Consider the following 14,704-nt stretch of genomic DNA (forward strand, 5'->3'; position numbering starts at 1 on the left):
TATTTTTTAATTGGGAATTTGTTTTCTAAATACACAGTAATCTCTTAGCAGGCAAGGAACATGTTTTCTTAATTATTGTATTTCCCACTGTGCTAAGCATTGAAATGGTTTGATCAATTCATTGAATTAAAATAGATTGACCTACATTAAGAGCCCAATAAGTGGCATCTAAAATATTCATTTGGGTAAAATATGCCATTACTTTATTGCAAGGTTCATGAAATGGCTTGGGCAAACTTGTACTACTATATAACAGTGAATTCTGAAGGTCTGTCTCTCTGATCCACATTTGTCCTAGTCCCAGCAGTGGTTAGGTGCCAGCTGCTGGCTGCTCTGCTTAGTTGTATCAGTGGAGGAGGGGCAGTGCTAGACCTTGCACTGCTGAGGCTGAATGGTGGCACGCACTCTAGGCATCTCTAGTTGGTGGTTAGGTTCTTTCGTCTGATCTGGAGAGAGTGGACTGAGAACTACTGAGACTGTTGGGACTTGCTTCTCTGTCTCCCTAGATGGGGTGGTCAGTTTTATATATCTTTGTCCTACTTCCTACACAGGAACTTGAACCTGTCCTTATTTAAGAATGGAGGAGGCTGGGTAAAGGGTGGGACCAGTTGCCAATTACATTGTCTCTCATTTTCATGTTTTCACTGGGTGCATTATTATAGAATTTACTGTTTAAAATGTAAATAAAATGTTTTAACTCTTAATGTGTTTATAAAAGCAAAGCATTCTTATTTAGAGGTAATTTTAAAATGATAAAATGGAATCCTTTATACATCTATTTCAGTTACCATATTCTTTTCTCTAAACACTTGCATAACTTTAATATGTGTATGTATGTTTGTTTAAAGGTATTTGAAGTGGTGGAACGTGTGGAAGAGTTAAGAAGGAAGTGGCCAGTAGCATGGGGGAAGTTAGATGATGGCAGTATCGGCGTGGTGACTCCGTATGCTGATCAAGTGTTTAGGATACGTGCTGAACTTCGAAAAAAGAGATTATCTGATGTTAATGTAGAAAGGGTGCTAAATGTTCAAGGTGAGTATTAATTGAAACAAACTAAGTTATTCAGATTCTGAAATCTTTAAGTGTATGCACATTGGATTTTTAATTCTCAAGATCTCTTTCCTGGACAAGTAATTATGTCTTCATTTCATATCAAGTTCTTTAATGCCAAATTTGGCAATTAAAGGTTGAGCTCATTTATATGTTTACTAGAGGCCCAATGCACGAAATTCGTGCACTGCGGGGCGGTGTCCCTCAGCCCAGCCTGCACCCTCTCCAATCTGGGACCCCTCGGGGGATGTCCGACTGCTGGTTTAGGCCCGATCTGGGACTGCTAGCTCCTAACCACTCACCTGCCTGCCTGCCTGATTGCCCCTAACCACTTCTGCCTGCCAGCCCGATCACCCCCAACTGCCCTCCCCTGCAGGCCCAGTTGTCCACAACTGCCCTCCCCTGATGGCCTGGTTACCCCTAACTGCACTTCCCTGCTGGCCTGGTCCCCCTCCCCTCCCCTTCCCTGCAGGCCTGGTCACCCCTTACTGCCCCCCCTGCCAGCCTGGTCGCCCCCAACTGCCCCTCCGCTGCCGGCCTGGTTGCCCCTCACAGCCCTTCCTCTTCCTCCCCCTCCCCCCATGCAGCCTGCTGTTCAGTCGTTTGGTCGTCCCTCACTAACCCCTCTGCCAGCCTGGTTGCCCCACGCAGCCTACTTGTTCAGTCATTTGGTTGTCCCTCACTAACCCCCTTGCTGGCCTGGTCGTAGGCAGCCATCTTGTGAGGGCATGAGGGTTAATTTACATATTACCTCTTTATTATATAGGATTAGATTTTTATATCCAAATAAAAGAAGTATGAACAAATTAACTTTTTCTATGACTGTAATTGTATAAATTACACATGCTATGTATAGCATACAATGCCTGCTGTTATACTCTGAGGACTAATTTGTTCATAAAGATTTTTACAAGTTTGTACCTGTCAAGCAAGTTATGCTTAAATGCATTTGTAAAGGCACAGCTTGTTTTCCATCTACAGACTTTACTAAGTGAATGGTTACCAGCAACTAGTTGCTATAAAATTTGTGCTTTTAAATATATGAAACAACACTATGATGTAAATGCTAAAAAAGCCCAGTACAATCTCAGGTTTCATGGTAATATACAATAGTAAGAATAATATAATTTCTAAATCATGGGGAAAAATAACTCCCTTGTACCAGGTGTTGTCCAGATCACATAGAATTTGGGTGTATTTTAGAAAGATAGTACTAGTAAACTAGGAAGCACCCAATGGAGATCTAGTTATAGAAACTGCCACATGGGAGTTAGGAATGGTTGAAAGAAGTAGGATTGTTTGGCCTACAGAAGAAAAGACTAATGTGAAAACTGTGTTCAAATATTTGGAGGTCTGTCAAGAATGAGGGAATGTACATGTTACTATAAGAAAGAGCATTAGAAATTTATTGTATAAACTATACTCAATAAGGCTTCTTTATGGAATCAGCAAGAGGTTAGATGACCCTGCTTTAATGAAAGTTCCTTGTATTGAGTGGGACTTTGAAATCACTAAGGCTGGTTCCAGCAATACTAAAATTTTAAAAAATTTGCCATTTTACCATTTTTATGTGTTCATTCCACTTCCCTTTTCCTCCCAGTCCCTGGCAACCACCATCGTACTTTCTGTCTATGAATTTGACTACTCTAGGTACCTCATTTGAGTGCAGTAATACACTATTTGTTCTTTTATGACTGGCTTATTTCATTTAGCATAATGTCTTCAAGGTTCATCAGGTTGTAGCATGTGTCAGAATTTCTTTCCTTTTTAAGGCTGAATAATATTTTATTATATGTATATGCACATTTTGTTTATGTGTTCATTTGTTGATGGATACTTGGGTTGCTTTCACCTTTTGGCTATTTTGAATAGTGCTGCTGTGAACATGGGTGTATAAATATCTGTGTGAGTCCCTGCTTTCAATTCTTTTGGATTGATTCCCAGAAGTGGAATTGCAGGATCATGTTAATTCTATGTTTAATTTTTTGAGGAACCACAATACTATTTTCCATAGTGTTTTATATACCATTTTACATTCTCGCCTGCAGTGCATGAGTTCCAGTTACTCCACATCCTTGCCAATACCTGTCATTTAGCAATAACATTAAAAAAGACAAAAAAGAAATGCTTTTATTTTATCAGTGCTTCAGAATAACAATCTTAAGTCTTTTTTATTTATTTTTAATAGGAAAGCAATTCAGAGTTTTGTTTCTTAGCACAGTACGGACAAGGCATACTTGTAAACATAAACAGACACCAATTAAAAAGAAAGAACAACTGCTGGAAGATTCCACAGAGGACTTAGATTATGGTTTTTTATCTAACTACAAACTTCTCAACACTGCCATCACAAGAGCACAGTCCCTGGTTGCTGTAGTGGGTGATCCCATTGCTCTGTGCTCCATTGGAAGATGCAGGTAATTATGTGTTACTGATTTGAGACATTAAAGGAGGAAATGTAGAGTAATTTGTATACCTATGTGTACATTTATTTACATGACCTCTTGGCTAATTATAATCAAGTTTAACTTTACCTGATAAACAGAAGGAATACAAAAATATATTGCTTTGAGTCTATTTTAGACATAATTGTGTATTTATTCATTCAGTCATCAGTCAGCAGATATTTCTCCAGTGCTTACTATGTTATAAACACTCTTCTAGCCACTGAAGACAGGTCAGTGAATGAAATAGACAAAAATCTCTGCTTTTGAGGGGCTTACATATTATTGGGGAGGAAAAGAAGACTGACAATAAACAAAATAAGATAGTGTCGTATTTTACGTGGTAAGTTCAATGGAAGAGAAAGAGCACATTAATGGGAATTAGGAATGACGGGTTGAGTGTGGTGGGCTGGCTTGTGATTGTCATAGTGTGGTCAGAGGAGGCCTCACTGAGAAGCTGACACTGGTGGTAAGGGAGTGTGCTGTGCATACCTGGGGTAAAAGTGATCCAGGAAGAGGGAACAGCTAATACAAGGATCCCGAGGGGGTGTTGTGTGTGTGTCTCTTTGATGGAAATGACATTTTATATCGATATTGTGTTTTTTCCCTTCATTATTGTTTCAGCTCATTTTTGATGAATTTCCTTCTCCACTCATTTTTCTCTCAAGGCTTCCTAATGTAAATAATTTTTCCTGTCTGGTTAAGAAAATCAGGGTGGTTAGAAGTTGTTTGTTACTTGTCTTTGGATATCATTGTTGGTATTCCTTAGATTGTAGTCATAGTAACTATTTCTAAAGTGCTGTTAAAATGTTAACATAAACAAAAAATTTCTCTGTACACTTTTGATTTATACCAGTTAACAGGGATTTTAACTGCATGAAGCCAGCAGTATAAGATTGGCCTTTGCACTATTAAAAAACTATGTTAACATTAACAAAAACCCATTAGAATAGAAATGTATAATATTCTTTTATGAAAAAAATATGCTAGGGATTACTTAAAATTTTTTAAGTATTGTAGTATCTGTCAAAATGAGTTCAGATTAGTAGAAAGAGATATACACCGTTCCAAATGTGCCTTTTTGATATGTTAGAATTAAAGTAGGAAGCGGCCCTCTTTAAACTAGGCTTTCTGTTACAATATAGATATGGCAATATTTTATTGTCTATTTTCCTTTCAACAGCAAAAAAGAATTCTATGGAAAGGGTAACCATTTGAGACCATTAAGAATAAGCTGCAAATATTAGAGGTTAGGACTCCAAAAGAAGTTAATATTCTTTATAGGGAAAACCATTAACAAAGGGATCAAGAGGAGCTTTAATTTATGGTTACATTATAAAAAATAACCTTTTAAAACTTGAGTGGCCCTAGCTGGTTTGACTCAGCAGATAGAGCATCAGCCTGCAGACCAAAGAGTCCTGTGTTTGATTCCAGTCAAGGGCATGTACCTTGGTTGCAGGCTCTTCCTCTGGTCAGGGCTCGTTTCTCACATCGGTGTTTCTCTCTGTCTTTACCTCTCTCTTCCACTTTCCCTAAAAATCAATGGAAAAATATACTCAGGTGAGGATTAACAACAACAAAAAACACACAACTTGAATAGTTTATGAATGTATAGCTAAACAATTCTGTAAAATGTTTTTAATTTCATATTTAAAATACAGCTTTTCATTAATTTTTAGCTGGTAATGACAAAGAATTGGGGAAGGGAATATATTAATTTCAAGTTACAAATGAATAAAATTAAGCATATTAATTTGTCCTCCTTCCTGAGAATTTTACTTTAGTTACTTTACTGTTTATTGAAAGTGTATGTGGGTAGAATATTGCTGTGATATTTTATCATTTTTCTTCTGTTTACCATTTGATAAATGTGAAAATACATAGTTTGATTTGAATTTAATAGATTAAAACACATGTGTAAAATGGGATGGCATGTATTAAAACTAAAAACTGTTGGGTGAATGAATAGGTAAAATAATAGTGTTGAGCCACATGAGTTTTGGATTCTCCTTATAAATAACCCCAAACATTTATCAACATGAACACTTTTTACAAATTTTTACCCCTTCCTATAGAGTAGAGTACCGTGAATTGCATGAGATCAGCATTTTCACCCCAGCTCTAATATAAACCACTAGAGGCCCGATGCACGAAGATTTGTGCAAGAGTGGGCCCTCCTTCCCCTGGCTGCCGGCACCGCCTTTGCTCCGGCCTGGAGCTGCCTTTCCGCCTTCCTGCCTTCCCACGCTGCCCAGAGGCCCGGAGCTGCTGGGGCGGTGCGGAATGCCTGCATCCCGCCCTGCCCCTGGCCTCTCAACACCTGTGTATGCAAATTAACCTGCAGTCTTTGTTGGGATAATTTGCATACTCCTGATTGGCTGGTGGGTGCCACGAAGGTATGGTCAATTTGCATCTTTCTATTTTATTAGTGTAGATTACTTTCTCAGAGCAAATGAGTGAATGATTCTGAGGCCACGTTGTCAGATTTATCCAGGGCTAATTTTTAACTTGAAGTCAGTTCTGCTGGTTGCTTATTTCTTATTGCTGAGCTGGGGTATGCGAGAGACTACAAATTAATTTGTAAGCTAAGCAAAACATTTTCAGAGAAGTAAATATAAGTAAGGAGAAAAAAGTCATGTGACCAATGGCTAAATGGGAATGTTGATTATCTATGCTATTTGGACTGTTTAATCATGGCTGTAATCCAAGAGCTGATGGTTGAGGACTATGGATATTTATGCTTTAATCTTTCTAAATTTGTTAGAAATTTAATTTCACAATACAAGTAAACCTGGAGATCATAATGTGATTCTTAGGTACTATAAAAATGGAGGCATACATTTTTTGTAATTTGAGTTAATCATAAACACCTCCTCACCTCCACTCTCTCGCCCATTTGATATTTTAAAAAACACTAATATGATATTTCCAAATAGTGATCAAGTTTTCAATTAATAATTTCTGTGTATATACTATCACTTTAGAAGGCAACTGACTCTATAATCTTTTTTGTTGTACTTTTATTATTTACTTATGTATTTAAGAAATATATTTTTGTTGATTTCAGAGAGGAAAAGAGAGGGAGAGAGAGATAGAAACATCAATGATGACAGAGAATCACTGATCGGCTGCCTCCTGCATGTACCCGACCGGGATTGAGCCTGCAACCTGGTCATGTACCCTTGACTGGAATCGAACCTGGGTCTCTTCAGTCTGAAGGCTGATGCTCTATCCACTGAGCCAATAGGGCTTTTGCTGTACTTTTAAATATAATTTTTCTATTAACTCGAAATGAATGTAGTGAACTCCCCTCTCCCCCACTCGCCAAACCAACAATTATTAATATAGTAGCTGCTGTTTATTGATAGCTTTCTCTGTGCCAGGTGCTAGGTTAAGTGTTTTGCACACTTTGCCATGTTCAGTCATCCCAACAGCCCTGCAATGTGGGTATTTTATTTGCATTTTAAATGGGCTGCCTGATCAGAGAGTTGAAATTACTGCCAGGGTCACATAGCTGTTAAGTGGTTCACTCCCACAGATGTCAGATTGACTTGAAAACCCAAGCTCTTCTCACTGGGTTACCTGCCTTTCCCAGGAAGTGATGAATATATGGATAAATCTGTAAATGGGAAGAGGCAAGGAGGGGAGTCATACATGTCTCCAAACCAATGTGTTTGGGGAAGGTCTTCCATTTAGCTGAGTTTCTTCATTTGCAGATTCCATTTACTCTGTGAGATATAAATGTCTCCATACACACACACACACACACACACACACACACACACACACACACAAACACACACTGTCACCTAGGACATCAAGTGATTTTTCAATGTTTTATCAGTGATCTTAGAAGCATAAAAATTAAAACCAAATTTTGCGTCCATGTAGTGATTAAAACTAATGTGTCCTTTGAAATACTTAAAAGTGTAGAGACACACTTGAAAAAATGGTTAACATAAAAGATATGTTCATATTTTAGGGAGGGCCTAAGACTTGGTGAAGCCTTAGTGGTGAATTCTTATTTTCATTTTGAGTGTAGATAAAACTCAGGTGATCTTTCAGTTAAGTGTTCAGAAATGTCTTATGATGCCATGCATAGTGCTTCATTAAAGTATTAAGGAATTCAAGGTCAGTGCGAATAGTCTTGAGCCTTTACAAAGAGAGAAAAAATGAAAAATTTTAGCTTTAAAACAAATAATTTTTAAAGGAATAAAAATATTTTTCTGAAAAGTTTAAAAGTGAGAAGTCGCCGAAACCGGTTTGGCTCAGTGGATAGAGCGTCAGCCTGCGGACTGAAAGGTCCCAGGTTCGATTCCGGTCAAGGGCATGTACCTTGGTTGCGGGCACATCCCCAGTAGGGGGTGTGCAAGAGGCAGCTGATCGATGTTTCTCTCTCATCGATGTTTCTAACTCTCTATCCCTCTCTCTTCCTCTCTGTGAAAAATCAATAAAATATAAAAAAAAAGTGAGAAGTCTTTTCAATAATAAAATATAGTACTATCGATAATAAAGTATTTAAATAATAAAAAGTTTAATAATAATACCGTTGGTGCCCTATTTCACACATGAAGAAACTGAGGTACAAAGAAAAGTTAAGTAAATTGCCTGAAGTCACACAGCTATTGAATGAATGATAGCCACCCTGAATTCAAGCAGTCTCTTTCTGGAATCCAGGCTCTTGACCATTTTGCTATATCAATGGGACAATTAAAATAGAAGTGAGATTTCAAATGGAAATTTCAGGTTACTTTCAGAACTAGTTTAACTTGATTAACTTACAGTGTATAGTATTACTTCTGAATTGGAGACCTTTAGTGTAAAGGCTGCTGCTTTGAGATTCCTCAGTTCTTGCAGACAAAGACTGTCAGGGAGCTACTAGCTTCTTGTTGAGTCTGAGGTTGTTTGAAGGGGACTTCAACTCCTGTTCCTTGCATTTGAGGTCAGTGAGGGCAGTATAGGAAGAAGGTATGGAGTTTAAAAAGGTAGCTTGAAAATAGAGAAAAGTTCTAGTATTTTGGCCAAGTAAGCTGAAAATGAAAATATATTGTTAGAAATTGATAGTAACAACTGAGCTAGAGTAAAAGCCAATCCATTCTCTCCTTGTTGTTTTAGTGTGTCTTAAGGTTTCATAAAATATGAAATGACACTCTATAAAACTGATACTTTATCAATTAGATCAAAAAAACTTCCTTTTGAATACAGCATCTAGTAGAATTGTGTTGATAAATATTTATACAGTTGAATATTGTGGCTTTTTAAATCAAAAGAGTGGGAAAGTTTATGGATTTTAGATCCTGAGTGCTAATTAAAGGTAGTCCTTCCTTAGCTATTAGACTATGAGAAAAAAATCTTGATTCCTTCAGAAGAGTGCTTAAGAATAAAAATAAAGAGCAGATTTTAGTGTGTGTTTCTTAACAACACACACTTCCTGTAACTGAATAACTAAATTGTTAGCTTTTATGACTTATTATCAGGAATACATAATAATATTTTGTAGCATTTTTTACTTTTCCTGTTGTTGGCATTTGGGCCTGAAATTTTTTCAGGACCCATCTTTTAAATCATCTTTAAGAAATTAGAAAAGATGGCCGAAACCGGTTTGGCTCAGTGGATAGAGCGTCGGCCTGCGGACTCAAGGGTCCCAGGTTCGATTCCGGTCAAGGGCATGTACCTTGGTTGCGGGCACATCCCCAGTGGGGGGTGTGCAAGAGGCAGCTGATCGATGTTTCTCTCTCATCGATGTTTCTAACTCTCTATCCCTCTCTCTTCCTCTCTGTAAAAAATCAATAAAATATATTTAAAAAAAAAAAGAAATTAGAAAAGATGGTAGAAGACATAGGTGAGAGAAACATATTTTGAAATCAAACCACAAAGTTTTATGAATATATTAATAACCTAATTTTCATTCATATGCTAACTTTTATAATAAAAACCTTTTTACTTATGCTTCTTGAAGCCATCTTGATTACCTGCTATCCATATGGATACAAGGATAACAACTTGGGAATCCATTTCACATATCTTTTATAGATAATAAAACATTATTTGAATCTCATATTAAAGATAGGCGTGCATATTTACAATAGTCATTTAAAATTTTTAAACATTTTATAATCTGTTTTTTTTTAATATTTTATTTACATTGGAGATCAATTTTCATACCTCTAGGAACAACAATATACAAACTGCAACAAGTTTTGAATGTATTTTTCTCCTTTAATATTTATTAATGTAATTAGGAAATGCATAATCAGCATTAAAATTAGTATTCCAACTTCCTGTATTTTTCATAACTAATTTAACTCAGTGTAGTCAATATGATAACTTGTGCTTGTAACAAGCATTTGTTAAGAGAAAAATATAGGAATAGCTAGTTACTTCTTAAGAATCCTCATGAGGGGTTTATTTACTTTGTGTATCAGATTTATGTCCTGAGTTGGCTTTTCTTTGTTATCCAGCACCAGGCTACTTTGGCTCCATAATTCAAACTAGTTTAATTTGCATGTGCATGTGTATGTGTGTGATATATATGATATGTGTATGTAATGTATCTGTGTACATATATGTATATATAAGTATACCTAGAAGTACAAATCTTCTATAAAATGAGTTATCTGTTTTGAAATCCTTATTTATTATATGGATAACAAAAACAATCATTCTAGGTCCATGTAGGTAGTTGAGCATTGGCCATGTTTCTTGCAATTGATCAGCCAAAATTAATTGAGAGCATACTTTGTATGTTCCACAATACTAGACATGGCTCTCATTTCAGAATCAATCTCTGAAGTTTTGTGATTTAGTGGGAAGATTATATCTGAATCATAGATGAATATCGAACCTGAGGAGTTAGTGTGGGGGAAGGAAATTTGAAATGATCTTCAGTAGCTTATGTTTATTTCTGTGCTCTCATCCACTGAAATTGTAAACTGATCTTCTAAATCTTTTCTGTAGGAAATTTTGGGAGCGGTTTATTGCCCTATGTCATGAAAATAATAGCCTACACGGAATCACTTTTGAACAGATCAAAGCTCAACTAGAGGCTTTAGAACTAAAGAAGACATATGTGTTGAATCCACTGGCACCCGAATTTATCCCCCGGGCTCTAAGACTGCAGCATTCAGGAAGTGCCAACAAGCTGCAGCAGTCACCTCCCAAGGTAAAGCCTGTTAATGAAATTGAAGAGGCTAAAGGGAGAGAAGTGCGCAGAGGTGTCAAAGGTTTATTGAGCTGCTAGTTACTTAAAGTATTCAGCAAGCAGTTTCTGAAAGGAAGTTGTCTAGTGTGAAAATAGTGTGGTGTTTAACCATGGTTAATGTCCCGATCATCCTCAAAAAGTTTTCAATTACCTGATTTCTTCTTGTGTTCTTCGAATAATATAATCTCCTAGACCTCTACTGATAGACTTATTTTAGCAAGATGTGAATAAAACAAAGCTAATTTAAAAGACTAGACTAGCACACTTATTAAAAACATATTTAATAAGGAATAACATTATAACAATATCTGTGTGGAGAAAATAGGTCTAATCCTTTCTTGATTAAGTATACCTAGAAGTACAAATCTTCTATAAAATGAGTTCTCTGTTTTGAAATCCTTATTTATTATGGATAACAAAAATCATCATTCTAGGTCCATGTGGATAGTTGAGCATTGGCCATGTTACTTGTGATTGATCAGCCAAAATTAATTGAGAGCATACTTTGTATGTTCCATAATACTAGACATCTTCATTTCAATACTAGTTCATTTCAAGTGGTATTTGCCACAGTGAGAAAATTTGGCCGACTTGAAGGTTTAGTTGATTTTGACCTATATTTGTTGTATAAGAAGTAATCCAGTCAGAGGAAGTGAAGGTGGGAAAGTCAAAGCCACTTCTACTTTTGAACCATAGTTATTTTGGGCAGAGACAGCTGGTTTATTTACTAGACTGCCTGAAAAAAAAATACACTTATCATCTAGAACAGAAAGTTGTGAGAATGATATGTTTAGTATTTGTTCCAGTGTTTTGGTGTATTTATAGGTATCAGTATGGTATTAAATTTAATAGAGTATGTCAGTTTTGGGCTTCATTTAAAAAACATAAAACCTAATGTGTAAGCAATAATTAATGGTTTATTATCTGGAAAGTTCTTTAGCTAAATAGGTAGTAAGCTGAAAATAGAACAACTTTCTATGTTAATATACTGTTGTATATTCTTAGTTTAATAGAAATGAATCTAATCCTATATAATAAAAACCTAATATGCTAAGTGTCCGGTCCACCGGTCAGCTGTTCAACCAATCAAAGTGTAATATGTTAATGATATACTAAGGCCGCTCAACCGCTCACTATGATGTGCACTGACCACCAGGGGGAAGACGCTCTGACCGGTAGGTTAGCTTGCTGTTGGGGTCTGGCTGATTGGGACTGAGAGAGATGGGCCGGACATGCGCTGGAGCCTCCTGTGGTTCCTTCCCGGCTGGCCAACCTCTCGCATCTCTCCCTGGCCCTGATCGTGCACCGGTGGGGGTCCCTTGGCCTGGCCTGCGCCCTCTCGCAATCCTGGACCCCTTGGGGAATGTCAGAGAGCCGGTTTCTGCCCAATCCTGCAGGTCAGGCCCAGGGACCTCACTGGTGCATGAATTCGTGCACTGGGCCTCTAGAGTACAATAATGTGTTAGTGACTTGGGGTTACTCGGGGATTAAGAATTTTACTTAAATGAACCTTCTAGGTTTCTAAAGCTTAAGCTATTAATAAATAATATTTTTTTAAATCAAAAAGTTAAGTTTCTTCTACATGCTAGCCATTATGGTCGGTGCTAGAGAAGTAGAGATAAGCAAATTAGCCTCTAGTGACAGATGTTGGAGGGTACTGGCCAGATCTTGTTTAGGGGTCTACTGAGTGGGTAGAGGTAGTGGAAGATTTGGGAGACATGTCAAAAACTAGAATATGTGCTCCATTAGGGCAGAGATTTTTGCCTGTATTAGTTACTGCTCTAGCCTCTGTGTAGTACAACATCTGGCTCATCTTAGATGCTTTGAAGTATTTTTTAGATGAGTGAGTGAAGCTCAAGAAAGAGTTTATGCAAAAGGCTTTAGCTTCGGATATGTGAGGAGTAGGGACCCCAGGTAGAAACATTTACATTTTGTTTTTATTTAAAATGTTGCGAAGTCATTATACTCTTTGCACATTCTTAAGTACAATAAACTCTTCCTTTAATTGAGCAAAGTAAGCATCAATTAATGTGCTATAGATTCAGCTAGATTCAAGCCATGATAGCCGATGTCTGCTGATCCTAAGCAAGATCCTGCAGTTTGCTTTTTGTTTTTGTTTAAGTATGTTTTTATTGATTTTAGAGAGAGGAAGGGAGAGCGATAGAGACAGAAACATCGATGAAAAATACATCCATTCATCGGCTGCCTCCTGCACGCTCCCTACTGGGGATCGAGCCCGAGATCCAGCAAACCGGGCATGTGCCCTGACCAGAAATCGAACCAGTGACCTCTTGGTTCATAGGCCAATGCTTAACCACTGAGCCAAACCACTGGGCTGGTTTTATTTTAAAGGTGAAGAAAATATATGTTGAATCCACTTGCTCTTCCAAAACCACAAACTCCCTGAGGTTTGAGCACATAGCGGGTGCTCAGTAAGTATCTGATAAGTGAATGATGGGTATGATGCAGCCAGTAGTGTGGCTTTTTTTCTTTCAATGAGAAAACTGTGTAATTAAAGTCCAAAGCAGCAACCTCCCCAATTTTAAAAACTTTTTAGAGAATCTTCACTGAACTAGTCGATAGCATCTGTTATTTTTATGTCAATAGTACAGTGGTTCACCAAATTAGCTATCTACCTGGTTATTGTAAATTATTATTTATGTCATATGCAATAATCAATAGTATAAATAACTGAAGTATTGTGAACCAAAGGTTGTTGCTATCACCTTACCTCCTTCCTCTCCCTGTATTTTCTTTTATTTCCATGATATTGATTTGAGATTTGAATTTGTATTGGTGTCCCTTTTTATTTAATTTTCTATTGTAGAAAATTTCAAACATTTACTTAAGTAGAGAGAATAGTATAACAAATTCCTTATCATCCAACTTCATTAATTATTAACTTAATCTTGTTTCATCTATATTCCACTTCCTCCACTCTACCACCATCACATACACCCACTAGAAAATTTTGAAACAAATCCTAGATAATTTATTTTGTATGTGCTGGTGTCTTTTGGTAAAGGAAAACTTACTTCATTGTTAGAAAAAGGTGCTATTTCTGAAAACATGATACTAAGCCAGTGGTCGGCAAACTCATTGGTCAACAGAGCCAAATATCAACAGTACAACGATTGAAATTTCTTTTGAGAGCCAAATTTTTTAAACTTAAACTTCTCCTAACGCCACTTCTTCAAAATAGACTCGCCCAGGCCGTGGTATTTTGTGGAAGACCCACACTCAAGGGGCCAAAGAGCTGCATGTGGCTCGCAAGCCGAAGTTTGCCGACCACTGTACTAAGCCATACTATTCACCCTAGGTTTCCTTAATGTTTAACTGTCAACACAATTCAGGGCATAAGAAATATTAAAAATTAGTATTGTCAATGTTAGACTAAATTTTAAAATACCAATAAGATTTCATATAGATAAAATCATCAGAAGGCTGGATCATGGTTAAAAATGTTCCAGGAACTGCTACCTCAGGGCTGTGTTTGTCAACAAAACATACCTCTTGCTGCTTAGCAAATAACTTTATTCTCCTCACTAAGATATCAGTTCTGTGATAAGGGTTAGCAAAGGTACAAAATGTTAGGAGATGCAGGAGTAATAATCTAGCCAATCCTCATTGCCTCACTCCCTCCAGGCACTTATAACAATGTCTGTTTCATGGGCGCCTGCAGAATTAGCTGGGAGAAAACCAATATCCCCGTCTTCATTCTGCTTCCTCCTAGGGCACTTGCTGGGAGCAAAGTTTGAAGCTTTGATAAAATCAAACAGATTCGTACACTATAAAAACTATTCAGAGGATAGATGGTGAAAAACAACTCACAAACTAAAACCTATAAAATAATGCTTTGGTCTTTTCAAAGGATCCATTTCTCAATATTATCTATTCTCCAGTTCTCACATGTGGCCCCTGCATCTCAGAGCCTTCTCTCGCTTAGAATCTCTCTGGCTTCCCCTTCCACCATATCTTCCCTTTCCTTCTTCTGCATCTTCTGACCCCA

The 14,704-nt window shown here is 37.2% G+C and overlaps 1 protein-coding gene across 1 annotated transcript in view; it reads left to right on the plus strand.

The window, feature by feature from the left end:
* Positions 1-14,704, plus strand: part of HELZ (helicase with zinc finger) — a 128,717-nt gene that overhangs the window by 71,380 nt on the left and 42,633 nt on the right. The window contains exons 22-24 of the mRNA XM_054708968.1: positions 849-1,032; positions 3,239-3,467; positions 10,452-10,656. Coding sequence (XP_054564943.1) covers positions 849-1,032; positions 3,239-3,467; positions 10,452-10,656 — 618 coding nt within the window. The remainder of the gene's footprint in view (positions 1-848; positions 1,033-3,238; positions 3,468-10,451; positions 10,657-14,704) is intronic.

The sequence above is a fragment of the Eptesicus fuscus genome, chromosome 20 (assembly GCF_027574615.1).
Source record: "Eptesicus fuscus isolate TK198812 chromosome 20, DD_ASM_mEF_20220401, whole genome shotgun sequence".
NCBI lineage: Eukaryota > Metazoa > Chordata > Mammalia > Chiroptera > Vespertilionidae > Eptesicus > Eptesicus fuscus.